The sequence below is a fragment of the Cydia pomonella genome, chromosome 3 (assembly GCF_033807575.1).
Source record: "Cydia pomonella isolate Wapato2018A chromosome 3, ilCydPomo1, whole genome shotgun sequence".
NCBI classification, from domain to species: Eukaryota; Metazoa; Arthropoda; class Insecta; order Lepidoptera; family Tortricidae; genus Cydia; species Cydia pomonella.
In genome coordinates, this window is record NC_084705.1 from 19,909,156 (window position 1) to 19,932,231 (window position 23,076).

Sequence of the window (23,076 nt, forward strand, 5' to 3'; positions counted from 1 at the left end):
GTTCCAACCTTGCGGGAAGGACGCGTCCTCGCGTCGAGGTCTCGTCCTTGCCTCAAGGCCGCCGGGAAGGTCTTGGCCTCGTGAAGGCCGTGGCCTTAAACCTGAGCGGGGCCATTGCTGTGCCTTCCGCGAATTTTTTTAGAGCAAAGGTATTTATACCTAAGTGACGTCATAGGCAGATTATGTTTTTTGCTTATAATAAGTGTGTGTTTGATGGGTGACGGAGACAGATAACTTTTAACAAGGTTTAATAGGTATTATAACACACACAATGTATCATATTTCCGTGAGAGAGAGGATGTTGCTAATACGAGCGTCCATTTTTAAAGGGTCGGCAACGCGCATGTAACACCTCTGGAGTTGCAGGCGTTCATAGGCTACGGTGACTGCTTACCATCAGGTGGGCCGTGTGCTTGTTTGCCACCAACGTGGTATATAAAAAAAAACTCTAACTCGAATATTTAATAGTAAAGTAAACTGGGTTGTGGATTAAAATAAACTTTATCGAAACAATTTCTTTAATAAAAAATACAAGATATAAAAGTTTTGTCTAAACAATTTGTAAAATTTCCTAACACTATGAACACTCTTGTTTTTATTATTAGGTAGGTAACTGGTTTACAATGTATCACAAGCTGTAGGTAAGTAGGTAATATCTTATCTTGTCTTACCCTTATGTATCTACTTAGTTATGGCAACTTTCAAAGCATTCTAACATGTAATATTGCTTATGTATTAGCCACACACGAACACGAAGTAAAGTATGTATTAGTAACACATTATGGAAATCTCTAACAGGGCGGCTTTTTAAGGTCCGGCTTCCGTTTATTCTGCTACATATTATCTCATTAGCTCATTATCTACTGAAAACCTTTTATTAAGGATGATTTACGCTAGACCGGGCTGGGGCCGGGCCGGAGCTTCTGGTGCTTTGTTTTCTATGAAAAGCACCACGTGATCCCGATCAGTCGTCATAGAAAATGACGTGTCGGACGCCTCGGCCCGGGCCGGTCTAGCGTGAGTCATCCTTTATGGGACCAAACGCAAACCGTGTAGTAATAAATATTGCTGAGTGTACTCATTCAATTGATAATTTTGACGGGTGATAACATAATCCCACAGTGAATAAAGTGCGCTGCTGATATGGTATCCGTAATCAGAAAAATAAACGCGGTAATCAGCAATAGTTATTTGTGTCCCAAGGGAGGAAAAGTAGGAAATTGCGTGCCGTATGTAAAATTGACACAAACACGCGGCAAACACGCGGGATAAAATATCCAACGTGTCTATCTTGAAAACCTAACCTTGAATACCTGCAGTTACAGAAGTAGGTAGGTAATAGTAATAAGTTACACTCGTATGATGATTTTATAACATTAAAATAATACCAATTTGCCTGTATACGTTTAAAACAAAGTAAAATAGTGCCTATTTACATGTATCTATAACAACTAAAAATATGTTTGGGGATTATCACCAAAACAACAATAAGATAAATAATGATGTCTGCCTCTATTTAAATTATTATTTAGCCTTGAATAAGAATATTTTGTTCAACACAATGGGTGATGTCGATATTTGTATAATAATATATGGAGCGTATTTAATGGCGTCAGCGGAATAATGTCATGCTACTTATATTAAAATAAATTAAATGTAATATTTTGATGAAGTCGCATAAAACGTTCTACTTACACATCACGATTCATAAATTCTTTCTTCTTCTTTACAAACAGTATAAAGAAAATATTAAATTTAAACCTCATAATCTGTATAGATCCAGACCATTGTCTTAATACCATAAAATTACTTAAATAATTACAAGTATTCCAGTTTATTGTGCGACATTCAATATGTGTGTGTAAATGGGTAATTTTTTTTCTTTTGTGTTTTTACCACATCTACCCGGGTCCGGGGTAGATTATTTTAATTTAATTATTAATTATCGTATTTTTATTTTCTCATATTAAATATAAATAATAACAAAAAAGGTACAGCATTTCGTAGATGGTACAAAACAAGAGTACCTACGGCATTTATGTTTCTCAGACCTGTTATCATAAAAGTATAGATCATAGATATATTATATTAGGACAATAACAACGTTACCTAGCTACGAGTAGACTCGGTAGACTCGACAAACGTATCAACAATTCAACATGGTTGCTCCATATGATATACTTTTAAAAATAAAAGTCTGTGGCGACTCGTATTTACAAGATGATAAATTCCTTTTTTATTGCATTATTAATGTTAATTCATATCATTATTAACTTTATAAAATGTTATCTATTTGCAATTAAACTTAAAAAGACACTTGTGATCACATTATTGAGTTAGTAAAAAGCGAATGAAATATTACATAAATTTACGTATTTCATAAAAGTCTATTCAGTTATAAATACAATTTCACAGTTTTTCTCTTTAAGCTTTTGACTGCCATTTGGAACCTAATACATATAATGATTTTAGCCAGCAGGAAGCGTATAATATTTTATATAAATGTACCTACACTTTTTACAAATATGAATTCTCTCCAGTGGCGGTTTTAGAACTTAAATAATGTATACGACCGATATTGAAGTAACTTAAGGCTCAGGTCAAACGCACTGAGTATGAGGTCTAAATCCGGCTTTTAAAGTTCGAATGCAGCCGAACAGGCGGCGTAGACAAGATGCCAGTCGTTATCGCTCCGTAGCGTACGAAACGCAACTGTCTGTGTCGTACTAATACGGAAGAGTGATAGAGAGAGATAAGTACGCTACGACGCGTGAACGATTGGCATCATCGGCCAGATTCGAAGAATGATTAAGACACGTTTAAGATCTTGGAAAGATCTTTAAAAGATCGATAACTAAACGACATTTCAAAATTGACGTTTATTTCGATTCCGCTGTGATCCCAAAAGATTTATCTACGATATTTCTAACGTTAAAGTGACATTGGTTGCCCGAATCGAGCTGCTTCTGTAAATTATATGACATACAAACGATATTTAAATGAGAACTTATCTAAACCAGAACTTATCGTTATCGTATCTCATTCTTCGAATTGGGCCGCATGTCTACGCAGTCTGAGGGCTGCGCTTAAAACACCTCTTTCCTGAAACTGAAGCCGAACTGGTCGCACTTCACGCGCAGGATGCGTGCAAGCTGCGGCGGCCCGCAGTAGAACACCGTCACCTGAATAAACCATTACAAAAAATATATTAATTAATACGCAAACTTGTATCTTAAGGGTCTGCCTAGATATATTTGAAGAGACCCTAAGTGAACGTGATATATTTGTCGCAGTGATGCCATCCGTCGGAATGATAACAATATGTAAACCATGATCTCTTTGTACATTAAGAAACGTTAGGTAGTTTCCTGGATGAAATTAGAGATGGCGTTGTGGAGCTGCGGAGTAATCTTGAGTTATTTTGATGTGTAATCAATACTGTTATTATTTCATTCTCATTTGCGAATCTACCCGCAAATATGGATCTTCAAGAAAATACAAGTGCACCTGTAGAAGAAGATCCTGCCGATTTGCCAATGGTTCTCCTGGCCCCTTCTCCACCCGTCGTTATATTTATGATATAACTTGCACAATATAATACGTCAAGAGCCAGTAGCAGAGTAAAATCGGCCATTTTCAATATGTTACTTTAAAATGAACCGGGTTGTCCGGGTTGGGCGCAAATTGAAATAAAATAGTAGCATTAAAATAAGTATCTTGGTCACTTTGTTCAAATGGTCACATTCAGTCTTATAAAATATCGCCGATTCCTTATAAAATTATAACTTTGATAACTAGCTAGGTATACCGAATTGAGTCCCTGTCGAATGTCAAACTGGTTTAAATTTGTCTTCCAAGATTTGTCCTAAATATACTAACAGGGTACCTATGTTAAATAAAAGCTTATAAAAACAGATATATTTCCAGTGAGTATTCTTAATACGACCATATATTTTAAGGGTAATTAGTATAAGCCCTAATGAACAAACTTTCATATGGTTAATGAAACACGCCTGACTTTTATTTTTCCTTATAAATTATAAAATAATCCTACCAAAAAAAATTTTTCATGTAAAATGTTGCAAGACGAGACCACATGGCTCGCACTGTCAAAAAGTTATCACTTAGATCTCATAAAGACCCAAGCTTTTATATTAGCTCTACACACCCTAACCCCCTTATTCATAGAGGTGTACTAAAGTTACAATACCGCTGATCATCGTTTGTCCCTTTCCGACGTATTGGTATGATGGAAAGGGACAATCGATGATCAGCGGCATCGTAACTTTAGTGCACGTTTATTGTGTGCGTAACTTACTTTCTATATACATCTCACTCGTACTCGTACCTATATTAGTGCATCTAAATTTTGCATGTTAGTGAATATGTCATTTAACACGGCCAAGACAGTCCTGCTAAGGCTATATACTTATATTTAACAATTGATTTTTTTTAAATCATTGACGCTCTGTTTATTTAAGATTACATTAAAAAAAGTTTTAAAATAGTTTAATAGCAGTAAATCCTACGTCTCGTTTAAATTTATGGTTGTATTAAAACTCACACTGTATATCTGCAACTTTTTGCAAGGTATATCATCACTCATACGGGATTGGATAGGCCTGCTGTTACTACGCCACAATAACTACGCTACGCCGTAAGAATCCTAAGTACTGACCTTCCCTTTCCTCTGTTCCTGTAGTTGCTGGAACACCTTGTCCCAGTTGGGGCGACCCGCGTTCGTGCGGGTTTTCAACCCTGTGATCAGGTCACGTTTCTCCTGTAGCACAGCAAGTTATAGTTATTATTACAATACTATTTATTTATTTATTTTTTTCTGGTTCGAATTCATATTTATTTATATTATATATTGAATATTTATTTATTTTTATTTATATGTATGCATTATTTTATGGTTATTTTTCTATCTATATATATTTGTATCAATGTGTATTCAAAACGTGCATTTCAGTAATTTCAGTGATTGTACACTTTTGTTTGTGTTTGTCATTAATTCACCGTTACTTCTGTTTTACTCATTTCCTCAAAGGTTAACTGGAAGAGATCCCATACAGGGATAAGTTCGCCTTTGTTGTATTTAATTTACTCTGTAACTGTGTTTTTCGTGTTTTTATTTCTATGTACAATAAAGTATATACATACATACATACTATTAAAGTACTTAGATATCTTTCAATATTACAGTTACATAGACTGAAGGATCAGACAATTATTTCCGTCAAATTGGATCCAGCCGTCCGTCAAATTGGAACTTTGCACCTGAAGCAGTGGCGTAATTACAGGGTGACAAAACGGACAATAAAGACATGGACCCGTGGCCCGAGAGGGGCCCCAATTTGACCGAAAGGCTGAGCACATGCTCAATTGTCCCCATTCGCAGAATTTGCTACGAGGTCCAGTTGGTATTATTTATTTATTTATAAAAACATTATTGCACATGGATAATACGTGAAAGTACGAATGAACAATGAAGAAGATTTTGACACAAAACACAAAACGAATAATATGGGGATAACTGTTGTACCATGCCAAGATTATTGAAATATTTCATTTATATTATTTGAAACTTTATTCTTAATTATCAAAATCAAGCTATCAAACAGTTTCGATGATATTTGCTATATGGGGGTTTTCGGGGGCGAAAAATCGAACTAGCTAGATCTTATCTTTGGGAAAACGGCGCACTTTTGAGTTTTTATATGTTTTCCGAGCAAAGCTCGGTCTCCCAGATATTACGAAACAAATGAACATACTTACAAACATATACCCATATGAGGAACATCATAAGTATGATAATTGAACATGTCAAATAGATACTAGCGCAACATGCGCTTGAAAGTGAATTTGTTCCGAGCCTGTCTAATAGAGAGAGAGGAAAATCATTCCACAACCGGATTGCCTGGACAGTGAAGGAATTGAGAGCACATGACAATGTGACACAGTGAGGGATGATGAGCTTAAGGCTACGGGAGGTACAGAAATCAGTGTCGGTAGTATCCGGTGTTATAATTACGCTTAATCTATTAGATAATATGAGCAAAGGGCATATACCTTCTCATGAAGTAAGTCTAGCGCTAGCTGGAGCCCTACGGCCTTCATGTCACTCCTCTGCAGCGCGCTGGTGATGTACATGTGCATCTCAAGGAAGCGAGCCCCGCTCTCTGCCTGCTCGATCTCAAGTTGTGACAGGAGGGACACAAACCACTCGAAAGAGCGCTGCTCTCGGTTTATCCAGAAGAAATCAACCTGAAATTTTATAAAAATCATCTGTTAGCTGATTCTTAGGACACGGAGACTTGATTCTCAATGGCGACTGTTTCACACGACAACGGGAAGGGGAAAAAATGATGACCGAATGTCCTAAAACTAAGTGTATACCTATTTTAGTTCACAGAGTCAGCCTGCCGGGACCTCGAGTCGTACTTTCATTTTCTTTCTTAGAGACAAGGAGTATAGCCAGTACAGGATGAGCTCCCTGCATACGGTTTATTGACCAATGGAAAATCAAATATAAAATAGTTACCTTTCTGAGATTCATGTTGTTCTGCGCGATGTTTGAAACCCACTTGTGATCGCAGCGAGGACAGACGTTTCGCGAGTTCCAGTATCGGTACATAATAGCCTGTAAACATTTATGAATTTAGTTAGTTCTGAAACTGTTAGCAAAGCGGATTAAGCGACTCCGATTAGTATTCAATAAGCCAGCTCTATATAGGTATGTAGTACGAAACAACTAACGACATAACTATCATTTGTATCCATTAGAGTGGGATCCGTAGCAAGTAGCAGGAGTCACCTTTTTAGAAGCGTTTGATTCTATCTCAGTAAAACAAACCAATGTGCAGTGTACTAAATATACCTGTAAAATGGATGCAAAGGGAGTGACTCCGATACCCGCAGCGATGAGCGCAGCGTGCTCTGCACGGAAGATGTGTGAGGATGCTGCACCATACGGCCCGTCGAGATATATCTAGATAAAAATATAGGTGAATGTCAATATAGTTGTGTGATAAGCGGGAAGCGGGGACGCATTGTCAACCAGTCAGCGAAGGCGTTGCGTGTTTATGATAGCGTGATGAACTCCCAAATAGGCATACAAGAACAGCAATCGTCTCTATCCAAAAACAGAAATGACCTATTACCTGAGATAAAATTCAATAACTCTGGAGTTAATACAGCAGAACTAGATAACTTTCTTGAAGGTTACATAGACGCCTTGCTAAATTGGAAAATAGAATTAGATTCAATTGAAAGTGTAGTAGCTTGTTACGCTCTGAAGACGTTAAGAGAAGTTTTAACGCTTGAGCATCTCAGGCAAGTTTATTTTGCTCTTGTTGAATCGAAGCTGCGATATAGTATTAAATTTTGGGACAATACGTATGACTACAATATCAAAACGGCTTTCAAAATTCAAAAAAGAGCAATAAGGGCAATGGTAAGGATACCACCATGGATATCATGTAGAGAGCACTTCATGCGTATTCTAACCGTACCTAGCCTCTATATTTTGGTTTTACTTTCGGATCTTGTAAAAAATCTGTCAAAGTATGAAACTAAGGAAGAAAGGGAAATTCGTTTGTGTTCAAGGAAAAAAAAACCTCAAAACAACAATTAGCCCTAATCTTAAAGTAGTCCAGCACTCTACGATATATCAGGCTATTAAGGCATATAACCAACTTCCAGTTCACCTAAAAATGATCACATCACACGTGGAATTTAAAATTAAGTTAAGGACTTTGCTGTTAGAAGGCTGTTTTTATAGTATTAATGAAATATTTCAAGGACATAGTTCATAAACCTATAATAATAATATTAGTATTTGTTTATTTTGCGATTATTTTTGGATTGTAGGTAACTGACATCGTACATGCCATGAATTTTTGACTTGTTTTCCTGATTTATATATATTTTTGAATATTCTGATCCTGGATTATAATCTAGCCTTTTGACATTTTAGTGATGCTTGTATTATTTTTGAGTATGTTCCTAATATATTGTACTGTACTGTATGACTACCTAATTAATGTAAGTTAGCATGTAAAAATACTCAAACACAATACTGTATTGTTAATGAAAATAAAGAATTGAATTGAATTATTGCAGACGCACCAATGTATTCCGTTAAATCGCTTAACAACCTACTTCTTCATCTTAAAAACTTGGACAATACCTCGAGCGGCTTCCCTACAGGATAGTTGGCGAATGACTCAGCGGTGGAGGCCTCGCTGGGGCTTTGCACGGTGATGGCGGGCGGATTCTCCAGATCCTTGTCTGGAGACAGACTCTTGGATAGCCGCCGTCGAGCTGAGGCAAACAAATAACAAAAAACGTGTTGTGATTTTATTATTTGATTACTAATGAAACGAATAATTAAGTAATATATGAAGAATTTATGCCTCCCAATGTACAATTTTCATGGAATTATTGTCATCTTATTTATGAGCTTATAATTAAAATGTTGAGTTGGACTAACCCACGGTAAGGATGCTCTCGTTAGAGCGACGGCGCTGTTCACAGCTCTCCATGCTCGGCGTCTTGAATGCGATGATCGTCGGCTTTGTGCGCATGTACCTGCGTATCATCCAAATAATTAACTAAGTAGGTACCTATGTTAATACCTGTTGTCACAGTGAATGTTACAAAGCCATGTCAAGATTTTAAGGGAGGTTTGAAATTTACTCCGCTTACACTTTACGCTGCTCTTCAGATTTCAAATACCTATATGTCTATTATTTTTTCTCGTAATTAACAGTATCTACAGTAGCTCCAGAAACTGACCTGAAACTATGAGCCAGCGCTCGATTCTGCGGACTTTTGTAAGCGAGCCCCAGCGCGGCGCGGCGCGCGCTGGCCATGGACCCGACGTCGAAGCTCCGCTCCGACTCGGAACGGGGGTAGTCCTGCAATCTGCGTATGGAAAACCATTTGTACATTCATTGATCTTTCTAACAATCCTTAAACCAATATGCAGTTTGCAGCATTGTAGCAGTGGAAAACGGGCGATGTACTTAACCATCAATTGATAACATTGCTGACAGATTTAACATTGCAATTGCGCCAGTAATGCCATTTATGTATGAAGGAAATTTACAGTGAAATCGCGTGTTTCCCGTTGCAGTAATGTAACTTTTAAACTACTTACGCTAAGAGCCGTTGTTTATTCTTGTCTTTGTTATGGACATCGGGCATGGAGCGAGATTTCTCCAAGTGCTTCATCGGAGTTAAAGTAAGTAGCGTTGGACGGCCATTGAGAGAAGGTGACAATGCTGAATTATAAAAACATTGATATAAAATGGCAAATTGCAACAAATGTAAAGAAATATTTTTCTTGTTTGACTTATATTTTAACGAAGTGGGTTTTTACTGAATTAAGAATGATTAATTGAAAACAGTGATAACTAAAAAAAATAGTTTAATTAATTATTTAAATTAATAAAATTATTGAAAGGGTTATTTTTAACATCCGACGTAAATTGCACCCCTCTTTTTATACAAGCTTTTATTTAACTTGCCCTGTTAGTATGTATGGGACAAATCTTGCAAGTTAAATTTGACCCACTTCCCGGTTTCCGATGAAGCTGAAAATTTGCATACCTACATATGTAAGTCGGGTGACAATGCAATATTATGGTACCATCAAGCTGATCTGATGATGGACACAGGAGGTAGCCATAGGAACTCTGTGAAAAAAAAAAACAACGCAACCTAATTGGGTTTGAGGTTTTTAGAATTGCCTCGATGAGTATTAGTTGCCTGTGGAAAAAAAATTACAGTCAGCGATAAAAGCTTGTACCAATAATGATTTTTTTGCCAAAAACGTATTTAAAGTTTCTTTTCTTCCTTATTTATACGTTTGACGCCGACATCAGTCTGTGTGTCTGATTTTGATACAGTTTGTTTTACATGAATGCGAGTATCAGCTCTTCCAAAATGATGCAAGGCATTTTTCGGCATAATTGCGCAGGGTTAAAAAAAATTGAATAGCTATATTTTCATTAGGTAGTAAGGCGGTTATCACACTGATACTGCAACCAGAAACCATCTTACGAATATCATTGTGATTACAGCCTTTCGGATTATTTCCGGATAATTTTCAGCACAATTTACTATACCTACCCTTAAAATCCATCTCCTTGTCTTCATCTAAAGTGAAACCCTCGTTGGTGTACTCTTTTACTTCTGGCGAAAAGTCAACTGAGCGCTTCTTGCCGTCTCCAGAAGAGCCTTTGCGCTTACTCTTGTTACTTTGATTAGAACTTGTTCTGGATACTTTCCTAAAGAAGCAATTAAATTCATGCTAAGTATATATTTATAAATAAACTAAAACAACTTTGATTAAGTTCTTATAGTTAATAGGAAAACTACGGAACTCCGCTCCAAATATATTAGTTTATAATTAATAGGTATACTCCTCATATTCCTTACTCATGCTCAGCGGGTACTTCTCCGGCGTGCAGCTTAGCATGTTCTTTTTCGAAATATTCATACAGCGTGTTCGTCCACTGACCAACACCGCGAATGTGCAGCCAGATGTAATCTGTAACATGTAAGAGATATAATTAAAGTTTTTATAAGAGCAGAGTTAGCAATTTCAGTGACAGAGCTTATTCTGTTCTTCTGCTCCGTTTCCTTTCTGCCACAAGTTTCAGCTAGGAGAGTCAACACAGAATTGGCAATTAATCACATTGCATCCGACCTTATGACCAGTGATTGGAATAGGCAGAGTATAAATATCTAAACTTGGTAGAACGAATTCATAAAGTGGAGACTGTCTTGCGATAACATTTTTTTACTAAGTAATTGATATTGTTATAAACAGTAAAAACAATAAATAATAATAAATAATCAATATGCGTAAAATAAACAAAAATTTTTTTGGCAAACAGGAACCAAACATCCTGTTTTCACGTTCTGCTTTTCACGTAACGTTGAAAACGCCTATTTTTTTTTGAGCAGTATATATAGAAAGCAACAAAAGATTGGTTGTTTTACTTTATTGTTTATTGATTGTATTGGATAAAAACGAAGAATAATTTTTTTTAGTTTGACAATATTATGTATTTACTTAGTACGTTTCCGGGACTTATTCCCGGTTTTTTTAAATGCACGGCAGTCTCCACTTCATGACTTTGTTCTACCAAGTTTAGGTATTTACACTCTGCCTATTTCGATCACTGCTTATGACACTCGAACTGCGATTTTGTTTTTAGACTAATACAGAATGACTAAACTAATAAACCCATTCAATGAACTAAAACGAAATATAGAATAAAATTATGACAATATTTTAAATCAATACTTATAAAATTCTTCCTTGTGATCGCTTGTGTTATGGTGCTTTAAATTGTCAGTATTATGCTTTAGTATTCAAAAGATCCACCTTCTTGATCAGGAGCGCTGCTGATAGTGAAGGGATGCCACTCATACCGCGCTATAGCTGGTATGTTCACAAACACGTAGTCACCCGCGTGAAAATCGAAAAGAGGTGGCCGACGCACCACCAAATGCGTCACGCGTGATGGTAGGAGAATTCCTGAAGAGATGTATGTCTTGCCATGGTTAGACCTGGAATTAATAAAACTAATTTAAGTTATAAGTACCTACATATAAAGTCAGTTGAAACAGGTCCCTATGGGAGCTACTCCACTTTTTCGATCAAAGGTTTCAGGCACTTTCACTTCCCCAAGTCTGGCAGATGTTTTCATCAGTTCCTAATTATTGAGGTTTTTGAAAAGTTGATGTAAATACCTCATTGCAGCGAGCCGGATGATTCTCTCGGCAATGTAAAGCGTGCCCGGTAGTGCGAACCACTTCCAGAAGTTGGGCGCGTGGAACAAAAGCAGTAGCCAAAACGGCACGTACAGAAGATGCGTCCAGTAGAAAATCTAGAAGAAAAAAGTGAAAAAAATCCTTTTAGCGCTTCGTTGCGCAATAAATAAACCGTAAGAAAGAAGTTGAATATTTCTCTCGGAATTATTCTTCTCTAGTTTCTAAAACAATATTAATCACACTCAGCTCTATTGCTCCATGATATGGCCGGTGGCCATTTATGGTTTATGAAATCAGAAGAAAACCACAGATAAAGTACCTGAGAAATTGTGATCAATGGACATTTTTTGAGTCATCGAACCGAAAAGGAAAACAAGATAAAGATAAGGAAAGTAATTCCAATTTCCACCTCAAAGCTGCCTCCTCGGCGAATGAAGGGTTGGCTGCAGACACACATGACTACGAGGATAACCACCAGCGCAAAACCAGTAGGATTAGCACAGCCGTGTACCAGTCCGAAGAGGTGCGGGCGCTCGGTCAGCAGCCACTCCCAAGTCGAGAAGTTAGCGGCGTTGAGTTTCGGGTCATTCACTACTATCAAACCTGGAAAAAGTTAAACAGCTTCGGTAAATAAGGCTGCTAAAACCACTATCAAGAAAAACTCTCAAAAAGTTATTGCTAATAAAGATACCTAGGTTATCTGGAAGAGATCGCTTCTTAGCGATAAGACCGCCTGTTGTTACCTAACTTTTACGCATTTTTTCATTTCCTGTCTATATTTAAATGTATGGTGCACAATAAAGAATATTTACTTACTTACTAAACAAGTGTTTGGGCAATGAGCATATGAGCATATGGTGGAAGATGTTGTTGGAAGAGCTCCTGGAAATTTTATGAATCTACTACAGATAACTTACTGAAATTACAGATGTGCATGACAGTATGTACGATGCTATAGATGCCTATCAGCACGCCAGTGAGCTTGTGCAGGTAGATGTGATGGTCGAGCGGCAGGAAACTGCTGGCACCGCGCACGCGCAGCTGCGTAATGCACAGCCGCAGCATCAGCACCAGCACCCAGGCGCAGTTGAAGTTTAGGCACTGACCTGAGGCAATGATACTTGATATTCTTATCCCTTTACTTAACTAGGTATGTATATAACTGCTGTTTGTAACCTCTTGTTCATAGATAAATATATCGTTTTTCTTGCCTTTTATCAATGATAGTAATAAATACTTTAATAATATGATAAAATCGTTCTTCATGTAGCCCAATTAAATCTCCCTAAACTTAATAATATCACTGAAATTATTTTGAAGAATCAATTAACAAAAGTAGCTAAAGATATTTGGAGAAGAAAAGCTTGAGCCTGAAACAAACTGTACTGCAGTTTGGCAGATTAGTAGTTTAAGGCTTGTTGTAATCTTCTTTTGATTCAAATAAATTAATAAATTTAAAAAAAAATAAGACTTGTAAAGCAAATATTAACAAGAGCGACTTACCACAAGCTCTCGCCATAATTACAAAACAATTCGACCCCTGGTACTCCACGATCCTAGCGACGAACAGCCCAATGTTCACTAGAAAGAACAACCCAGTAAAGATGATGAACACATAGTTGTTCTTGAAGTAAGGGAGAGAGAGTTGGTAGGGCTTGAGAGAAGAGAGTCGGTGGCGTAGAGACGTGCGCTGAGGCTGAGTGGCCGGAACTAGCCAACGATCGATGCTGAAAAAAAAAAATATTATTGTTTTTTTGCGAAACAGTAAAACGATTAAATTAACATTTTATCTATCATAATAGCTGACACTAGGTTATTTCTAATAATTCGAGCTCAGTTCCCGACTTCCCTAAAAGGAAAAACAACGCAAGGCGAAGTATTTAAGAAACATTTACTTATACAATACAAAAGTAGCACTAACCTAATAGACAGATTATGCAGCAACCCTCCGTGTCGGTCCAGCTGTCCTCGCAGCGCCTCATACGTGATGGCGCCCCTGTGCTCGGTGTCTGCGTCCTCAAACATGGCCGTCGTCAGTTCCAACAGCTGTTGCTCGCTAAACGACATCCCATTCTCCTCCATGCACGCCCGCATCACATGCTGGAGCTCCCGGTGCTGAATAAGACCGTCACCTAAGATAAAAGGCGAATTAATTAACATTTCTGAAATTTACAATACCATAAACTGCTTCGACATTGCCTACCATGCCAAAGTTGCCTGGCTGGAAAAAACAGTGATTCTCATCAATATACAATAGCTGTGTATGTTTTACTCCCTTTTAACGGTCACCCTCTTGCTATTATTAAGGATTAAATATACCTAGATAAAGATATGGTAGAGTACCACTGTTTTTCAAGCCAGGTAGTGTTTGACATGGAGACAATGTTGAAGCAGTTGACGGTACCTGCAAGCAATAAAGACCTTCTGCGAAGACGTCCTCCAGCAGAAGGAAATGGCGGAACGCGCCAGGGAGATCGACCCAACGGCCGATCAACGGCGCCACAAGCGTGCACGACGCAGACGGGTCGCACACGACCGCCGCCTGCCTCCGTACGTAGACCGTAGGATGACAGGCATGGGGACGCCTGCCATCCATAACACCCGCGGTCCCTGAGTGGGCGACCATACTGGATACGGTCCAAAAGAAAACGAGGCTGTCAAGGGCCTCCGGAGGCGGTGCTCCGCAAAGCGGACTGGTGCTGGTGGCGCTGTAGAAGTAAAGCGCGAGCGTTCCTACAGCCCACCATTACAGCACAGTGGTGGCAGACGGGGGGGTTGTTTAGTGCGTAGACTTGGGGTCCCATTAGCCTATAACAAGGAGTCCCACATAACCACTCGGGTATATCCCCGCACCCGAGTGGTATGCGTAATTGCATTTTTCCCCTCCTCAACAAAAAAAAAGTTGACGGTACCTAGTTGTATAATGCTATAAAAATGTGTTTTAGAACAGATATTCGTTGAATAAAAGTAATTTTGAGAAATTTTCATGACAACAGTGCCACAAAGCTCCCCCAAAAAGTGGGGGTTTACAGGTACATATATTCATGCTGTCATTTCAATTCTTAGTTGGCAGTTTCAAATTTTCAGTAAGAAGATATTTCTCTTTCAATATACAATGAACTTGCCATCCTGATCGTAGACTTTGAAGAGGAACCGGATCTTGTCCTCGTGCGAATGGCCCGCGAAGCGGTGCACGGCGGCTATGAACTCCTGGAGTGATATCGCACCAGAGTCGTCCTCGTCGAAGATTTGGAACACGCGCTCCGTGAAGAAGGGCTGTAGTTGAATACAATGCATTTTAAACTCTATAAGAATATAATTATAATGATGTCGCGTTAAATTCCATAGTTATTTGTAATCTTATTTCAAAAGATCTAAATGGTCGGCAACGTACAAGTGACACTTTAGAGTTTAGACCGCTTTCCATCAGGCGGGCCGTATGCTTGTTTGCCACAAATATGGTATAATAGAAAAAACACGTTTGTATGAAATTATGGTATATTTTTACTTAGGATAACAGTTCTCAAGAGACATTAATTAGCTATCAGTTCTTACATTTTTCGAGACCAATATCTTCTCAAACTGTTCTCTCGTGATCTCTTTCTGGTCCCCCACCGTCTGCCGAAACAGCTGCTCAAGTTGGTCCACGCTGTGTCGGTCAAACCCGACGCGAGGTCTAGAAAAAAAAACAATAACACCTAAGCTAACTAAAGCATACATTATTATTATTTAATTAATTTAATAAGATACAGTGGTATTCTTGAATATAGTTATAAACTCAACAATGAGTTTGACTGTGGGGTCACCAGTCTATAGTTATATAACTAAAATAACTTTGAGTAGGTTAACTACTTCAATGTATGGTAATGTTTTTTAAGATAGTAAGTAAGTAAGTTCTAGCGTGAGTCATCCTTAATCTTGTTATTAAACTATTTACCGTGTACTTGATACTGTGGATAGGAACTCCATGATATCGTCGACGGTCGCGTAGCCGTCACCATCTGTATCCACCACCTTGAAGAGTCGGGCAGTCACCTGCAATATGTATAACGTACTTGCTTATAATAAGAACTTCAAAAAAGTCATTAGATACGCAACTTATTAATTTTGTAAATAAATATTCATTGGATCAAAGACAAATGTGTATCCTCCAGTGCATTTGTTTAAATTTGGACACACTCGGACACGTAAAAATACAGGAGGGCTTTGAACGTGTCTCTAACCCATAAAATCACTGGGAAGAGTAACTAATTAATGAAACTTTCATGGTGTAAGTAGTAAGTAATGTTAACTGTATACTAACTAGTCTGTTCCGCAGGATCAGCTGGAAGGTGTCGAGATCAATGTGTTCACTGCCGCAGGTCAAGTAAGCAACGCTTTCGATGTGTTCTATCAGCTCTAACTGCTTCTCTTCACTAAAACAGTTTTAATAGGTAAGTAGTTTTATTTATGGAGCTTTTTATCTACTTTACATTCAATGACCTTATGAGTTATGAGCTTAAAAAATTTAATGGTTTGGAATTTGGAATAAGGTTAAGTACATACGTGAGTCTTGCCTTCAGGAATTCTATCCAGTCGGCCTGCACCAGCTCATCCTGCCGTTCCGTGTCGAAGAGGCGAAACACGCGCTCCAGTAGGTCCTGAAACACCAGACTCAAATAAGAATAGAACTGAAAAGAGTTCCTCAAAACCACGCAGTGGAGTTAATAAAACTCAATTCTTTTGTACACTGGGAAAATGTACTTGTTAATTAACAGTTTAACAACACCTTTAAAATTCAATATTTGCTTTATGCTCAGTTTCATTACTAATTATTTCACACACATATAATCCTATGCGATCATATTCTGTCAACTCAACACTTTGTTCGGGTACCGACAAAATGGAAAAAAATATAGGTGCCTTTACTTATTTTTCTACAATCAAATTTTGATTTACAACTTTTACAAACCACCCACGCATTGATTGCAAAATAGTAAGTACATAATAACTGCATTATTCATATACATTAAGGAATTGTGTGAATTTGTCAGTTTATCAATGTCAAAATAAGGACGAGTATCAAATGTGTGTTTTACCCTTAGATCCCGTTTTTATGATGTCGCAAAAATCGCAAACAAGTAAACTAATAAATAAACGGATTGCCGTGATTATTCTCTTTAGGGAAGTAGTGCTACGGTTTAAACTTGGACTGGTTTATGATGAAATGAACATAGGATAAAGTATTGACACTGCAAACACTTCGTGCGATAGATCATGTCTACATCTACACCTACATCAGCCACACTCATTTGGAAGCAAAGCGTGAACTGGGTTAAAAGGTAAGGGGCTTATACTGTATGAAATGTACCGTTGCCGTGAAAAATTAAAATCGCATCTACGTCGTATTGGATGTCATATTGACTTCTCATTTCACCTGTTCAACAAAATAAATAAAATTAATCTTTTTTAAAAAGAGTTGTTCCATATGTAACGTAGAAATTCTATTTAACTCTAATTTAAAAAAATCTCACAAAAAGTCCTCTTTTGATCTATTGCATCTCTTAGTAAAACTGTCTCGAGGCTAATCTCGACAAAATTGTCATGCACAGCGCGGCATCAAGACACGGCTCGTTTTAAGTTCGTTTATGGTTTAACTGTCTACGGGACCCTAATCTCCGACATGTAAAACATCAATGAAGCCTACTAATTGAACACGATCTGTCCGCGCGCAGTCAGCTGTCAACCTAATGTCATAATGACAGTTGACAGCTGACATGCGTAGGCACAAGGGACCCTCGCGAAGTGAGACTCGCACAAGTAAAACCATACGTAGAACCGAAGGATATTATGATGGATTTCCTTCGACACCGGCTGTAACATAAGAAAATAAGATTAGTGTGAGATGGTCTACAAGAATATCAACCTTTAGAGAGATAAATCTAAGGAAGGATTTATACCAAATACTTGGGTGTAAAATATTCTTATCACACTAGTTGGGCATACCTATATTATATCATAATACCAGGTGTAACAAAAATAGTAGGGATCTATGGAGTAGGACGTTCAAGTCGACCTACCCTCCTCAAGGCCAAAAATTGTTCGCGGCAATCGCGGCATTAAAAAAATCTTCTACATTTTCCTAGGGGCTAATTTTTGAATTTCGAGCGCTCGAATTCGTCACTTCAAAATCTGTGGAAAACGGCGAATTGATATTTTTGAAATACGAGCAATAGAAATTGGGAATCTAGTAGTATTGACCACTTGTTTTCAACTAAATTAATAGAATTTAAATGCCTAGTAGTGGAGATAAATAGAAAGGAATTACACGAAATCGAGCACTCGAAATTCAACAATCTGCCCCCTAATCAGAACACGATACCGAATATGCCCTTAAACGGATCCCCACTATGTTTGTTACACCTTGTAGAACTTAATTGCTCAGTAATAAAAAGTACGGGTACAGGTTTCGGCTAAATTTTAAGAAGATTATGAAACCGCGGAAACCTTATAATGGATCTAAACACTCAAAACGTTAGTTTAAGTAAATATACATATTATAATTATGTAGATGAATATGGTCCTTCGGAACGAATTTTGTTTTCAAAACTACGAATTAACTAATGTGAATGTGGTGGAGCAGAACCATGAAAATAAAAGTAACTTGAATTGAACATACTTACTTTAGTATATTGAAACAGAACTTACGAAAGCAATGTAGGTATGTTATTAAATGCAAATAAATCAAAACGAATGTATTTGGGTAACCCTCTTTGAAATGAAAACATAATCCTATTACATTTAATTTTTACATCGCCGGTGTCATTAACCCAAGTTGTATTACGTTTTTTTTACCTGCCGACACGAGATCGATTTCTAATACCGTTTATCGTAAGCTTTGATTCTAAATTTAATCCTCATGCGTTGCTAATTAATCCTCGCATGCGCAAAAAAAATATGCGAATATTAATTAGATCAACTTTCGTTTTTTGTCGTATAACCAGCTCGGTATGAGTAATATATTTACATTATTTTATCAGTCGTCAGAATGACTACGGAAGGAAATATATTGATAATTAATATTAATTCAAAACCAACGTGTCTGAAATAAGGTTGCATTTACCCGGGCGTACAGTATTTTGCAGGTCTATGTTGTATATCCTTGTAAGTAGTTAGGCTAGTGTGAAAAAAACATCATATATACCTAGAGAAGTAGTAATATATCGTATGCACCAATTTAACAAATAGTGAAACTTGTAGTTCAGGTACTCACGTTTTTGACATTACAAAACACCCTACTTGCGTCTATTTGTTTCGTCTGATCATTTAAACGTTACCGTGAAAACAAGGTTTTAGTGAAAACGCGTGTTCCCTACTTAAACCTTGGTTTAAGTAACGTAACCCGGGACCCGGGTACGTCCTTAAACTACGTCCAAAAGAGAGGTATGGGCATTGTGAATATCATCTCGCTTTGTGTGGTAGGGCACAGCACAGCGGATGTCATTCCAGATCTAGAGCAGAGCCCAACTGGGGAAGTACCTCCACCTTACAGAAAACCGCAGCCAAATAACACTAGAGCCTACTCAAAGTGTTGTGTTCCTGTCGGTGAGTAAGGTTGCCAGAGCTCAACGAGGGGGAGGGGGGATTTGGGTCGGCAACGCGCATATAACTCCTCTGGAGTTGCAGGCGTACATAGGCTACGGAGACTGCTTACCATCAGGCAGGCCGTATGCTTGTTTGCCACCGACGTAGTATTAAAAAAAAAAAAAAAACCGTAAGACCTCGGTGAAAACTACATTTAACTTGGATTTAACAGTCAAAATTAGTTTTACTTATAACTCAAAATTAATTTTAACGAAAACTAGCTTTGACTAAGGAAAACGCATTTTCACTAGTACAAACTTATTTTGTACGGTATTCTGCAATACGGAAATCCATCGTTTTTACTTTTCCTTACAGCGTTATCATGGTTTTTCCATAGCCGAACCACAAACGCAAAAATCGGGTTCAGCATTTGTGACTCGGCATGAAATGTAAATTGCATACAATTTTGACAAATCTTGCATGTTAGTTTATATCGAATGATACTGAAATAGGCCCCCGACTCTAGTTTGTCTCTGAATAAAAAAACTACGAATGCGTGACATGCTTGAAAAAACTTTTCATTTAGCACCATTTGCCGACTTTGCCGTACAGTTAGTTTTAATTATAAAATGAGTTTGTTTTGTTGTTTTCAAAGTAACTATAGCAAAAGTTTCTTTTAAAATGAGCGATAAAGATATTCCGGCGACGCCGTCACAAATCCGCGGGTTCCGCCAAAAGAGCAACGATACCCCAATGTTGGCTAGAATTTGGGTTAGTGAATATATCATAGAAATTTTATAATATGTGCGTAGATAAAATAGTGTATGTAACTCGACATAATTAGTGTTTTAATGCCTTTCATTATGTAGCAGTCACATAAACTACTATTAAAATTATTATCCTTTAATATAATTATTATCTTTTATTAAATAAAGTACTACACGTAAATTTTTACTGCCCCTCTCTCTCCTCTAAAATATATATTTTTTAATTTTAAGTAGCAATTCACTAAATACACTTTTGTTCAAATTTCATTAAAATATAGCTTATAGTCTTCGAGTAAAATAGTTGTCACATACGGACAGACTGACGAACATGATGAAACTATAAGGGTTCCGTGTTAAAAAGAGGTATTTGAAAATTGTTGTGTACCTACCCTAGTTAGTTCTGATAGCGACTCACTTAGAATTTAGAATAATGAAAGTAACAGAATTTAGATATCTATAGGGCGTACACATTTTGCGCACAGTCATAATGGTTATTGAATTTATTTTAAACTGAAATATAAATTGTCTTTCTGAATAAAGGCCCTGACTCACTTTTATTAAGAATGAAGTTGTTTCACACGCGGATCCAGCCCTCGCCCTTTGCGACCCACACGCGTTCGCGACATACACTAGTGCAGTAATAAATCGGCGACGTGAACCGATACGATCAGCATGTCACGCCTAGTCTATTATCTTAGCGACCAACTGGTCCAGTACACTCGGCTCCCCGCATTGTAGCTAGGAGTAGGTAGTTACTTGAAAATAGTGCTCTACGACTGTAGACCTTAGTCTTAGCTGAATTTGAACTTGGATATACTTTTGTTACTGACTGTTTCTTATAGAGAAGTTCTTACCCCCTTTAACTGAAAAGCTGTTTTCGCTTGACTTGAGTTCTGAGCGTTTTCAGTTGGCCTACATTAGGTGTCAATAGGTTAGGTTACCTTGGGTTTATAAGGTTAAGCTTACATTATATTTCTAAGACGTTTGCATATAATATGTATTAATGCGCGATAGCATAGTTAAAATTAAGCATGGAGTTTAGCAAAAAGACTGTAAATACATTACTTCTAAAACGTATACGCCAGGCATATTTGGTGATAAAGAAAAGAGTCGGTAACAAATAAGATCACACACGTAGGCAGAGACAGTTCGTCAGTCAGGTAGCTTCTTGATTTTAGAATTTTGTGATTTATACGTTGTTCGTTTCTATTGTTATTACATTGTAAAACATTGTGTGATACCTATACGTTAAGAAAAAAATGAGTGCTTTGCTCGAAAGAGGAAGCGTATAGGTAAGTCGGCACCCTTTTGTTGTTGCAATCCTCACAGTGTAACTACTGCAAATTATTCCACTATTTCTGTTGGTGTTATGTCTATAAGATTTTGTATTTTGTTTTAATTAATTGTGTATTCCTCTGTTTGTCTATGTATTTCTAAATGGTGTGTATTTGCAGCAATTAAATAAACGCTTTATCTATCATCTATGTAAGACAATTCCCAAATCGTGTCGATCGATGTCGGTACCTATAAAGCATGACTGAAGTGAGGGAGAGAGAGAAAACACTCGCCTGTTGCTTAGAATCGATTACTTTCTACACCTGTAATACTAATATATATTTTTTTCAACAAATCACGTAATCGCTCTTTAGGGTACGCAGATTATGTAGATTTCTAACATTGTAGAGAATGTATGAGACACGAGAGCACACATGTATACAACATACAACATAATTAGTATACGTCGATAACCTGCGCTATTACGGCGACCCAATTGCGTGGTCATAGCATTAGCATAATCGCTATCAACTATACACATTGACTAACGTGTGTGCGGACATAGGCAACGCACGGACTTCGAACTGACTGCCGGGTATATTTACTCTATACTTTTAACGTGTAAAGTATCTTATCGTATGTCACTGTAATTAAGTAATATGCGATCCATAAAATTTTCAAAAAAATCATTGTAAACAACAGCCCAGTTCCAAACAGATATCCATTTCATACAACAATTTAAGGGCTAAGTGCAAAAACCGAAGCCCAAAACGACCATAGCCATAGCCATCTTATTTGACGTTGACACTTCACGCCAAAGTAGGTGCACGCACGCTTCCCTTCGCGTTGTAGTTTCTGGCATCGTCTAACTCAGAAACTGAAACTTGACATTTACACTGCGCCTACAACCAGGCTCTTGTGCTGCCCCGCGTCCGCGAGGAGCATGCTTGTCGATGTTTCCGGCCATGTGTCCCGAATATAATATGTATCGAAAGTGCGCCAGCCGAGGGCGCGGTAATTTAATAAGAAACGTTTTGTCGCTCCACATATTTATGACGATTTACGGCGCCGGTTGCGCCTGCGCAGAGGACGTAACGAAATCAACGCAAATAGGAGTTTCTTACCTACATACTTACAAACAAAACTCTGTTTACATTAAATTTGTTAGAATTTGTATGACTGCTAATTGAGCAAAAAACATCACATTCCATTGAAACGTACGAATAACTAGTAGTCTTAGTTTTTTTCCTGGGGTCTCGATGTCTTGACCCCCGCCCCGGGTCGTTCCTAGCGCAAAGGTTGTTCATCGCGGTTCAACGCGGAAACGCAGCAAGCGTGATGGGCACCATTGCGTTGGGAGCGACGCGGGGCGGGTTGTTTGACTAGTTTTTAGAGGTTAGTTTAGGTAGTCATAGTTCGATGATGTGCCTATACCTAGAGCATGTGGTGGGTACATAGGTACTCAGCTTCAGCTTGAAGCAACTGTTTCGTACCACTATTTGTAAGATTAACGCAAATTTATTTCTTACTCTTCTTCTTCAACCTAGCGTTTTCCCGGTCTAACGCCAGGGTCCGTTTTCCTACTAACTTACTTATTTATTTATTACTGTTCAAAAAAGTTTTGAATTGATTTACGACATTTATGGTCACCCTATTTGTTTTATCCATAACAAATGACAAA

General features: G+C 37.7%; 1 protein-coding gene across 7 annotated transcripts in view; it reads right to left on the reverse strand.

Annotated features, from left to right (window-relative positions):
• Nucleotides 1-500: 500 nt before the first annotated feature.
• Nucleotides 501-23,076, reverse strand: part of LOC133516238 (NADPH oxidase 5) — a 74,275-nt gene continuing 51,699 nt past the window's right edge. For 5 of the 7 annotated variants that reach the window (XM_061849057.1, XM_061849056.1, XM_061849060.1 and 2 more), the window contains exons 3-24: nucleotides 16,336-16,430; nucleotides 16,094-16,205; nucleotides 15,728-15,825; nucleotides 15,346-15,466; nucleotides 14,916-15,066; nucleotides 13,712-13,922; nucleotides 13,294-13,517; nucleotides 12,708-12,896; nucleotides 12,200-12,393; nucleotides 11,770-11,906; nucleotides 11,402-11,586; nucleotides 10,447-10,558; nucleotides 10,138-10,295; nucleotides 9,164-9,287; nucleotides 8,800-8,928; nucleotides 8,495-8,592; nucleotides 8,192-8,325; nucleotides 6,881-6,991; nucleotides 6,545-6,643; nucleotides 6,073-6,267; nucleotides 4,679-4,780; nucleotides 501-3,182 (exon numbers count right to left, since the gene is read on the reverse strand). In XM_061849057.1, the coding sequence (XP_061705041.1) occupies nucleotides 3,087-3,182; nucleotides 4,679-4,780; nucleotides 6,073-6,267; nucleotides 6,545-6,643; nucleotides 6,881-6,991; nucleotides 8,192-8,325; nucleotides 8,495-8,592; nucleotides 8,800-8,928; nucleotides 9,164-9,287; nucleotides 10,138-10,295; nucleotides 10,447-10,558; nucleotides 11,402-11,586; nucleotides 11,770-11,906; nucleotides 12,200-12,393; nucleotides 12,708-12,896; nucleotides 13,294-13,517; nucleotides 13,712-13,922; nucleotides 14,916-15,066; nucleotides 15,346-15,466; nucleotides 15,728-15,825; nucleotides 16,094-16,205; nucleotides 16,336-16,430 (3,075 nt within the window). In that variant the 3' untranslated portion in view covers nucleotides 501-3,086. Of the gene's footprint in view, nucleotides 3,183-4,678; nucleotides 4,781-6,072; nucleotides 6,268-6,544; nucleotides 6,644-6,880; nucleotides 6,992-8,191; nucleotides 8,326-8,494; nucleotides 8,593-8,799; nucleotides 8,929-9,163; nucleotides 9,288-10,137; nucleotides 10,296-10,446; nucleotides 10,559-11,401; nucleotides 11,587-11,769; nucleotides 11,907-12,199; nucleotides 12,394-12,707; nucleotides 12,897-13,293; nucleotides 13,518-13,711; nucleotides 13,923-14,915; nucleotides 15,067-15,345; nucleotides 15,467-15,727; nucleotides 15,826-16,093; nucleotides 16,206-16,335; nucleotides 16,431-16,558; nucleotides 16,809-16,868; nucleotides 17,588-23,076 lie in introns of those variants that run through there. The other 2 variants (XM_061849062.1, XM_061849061.1) reach the window with 2 other exon arrangements.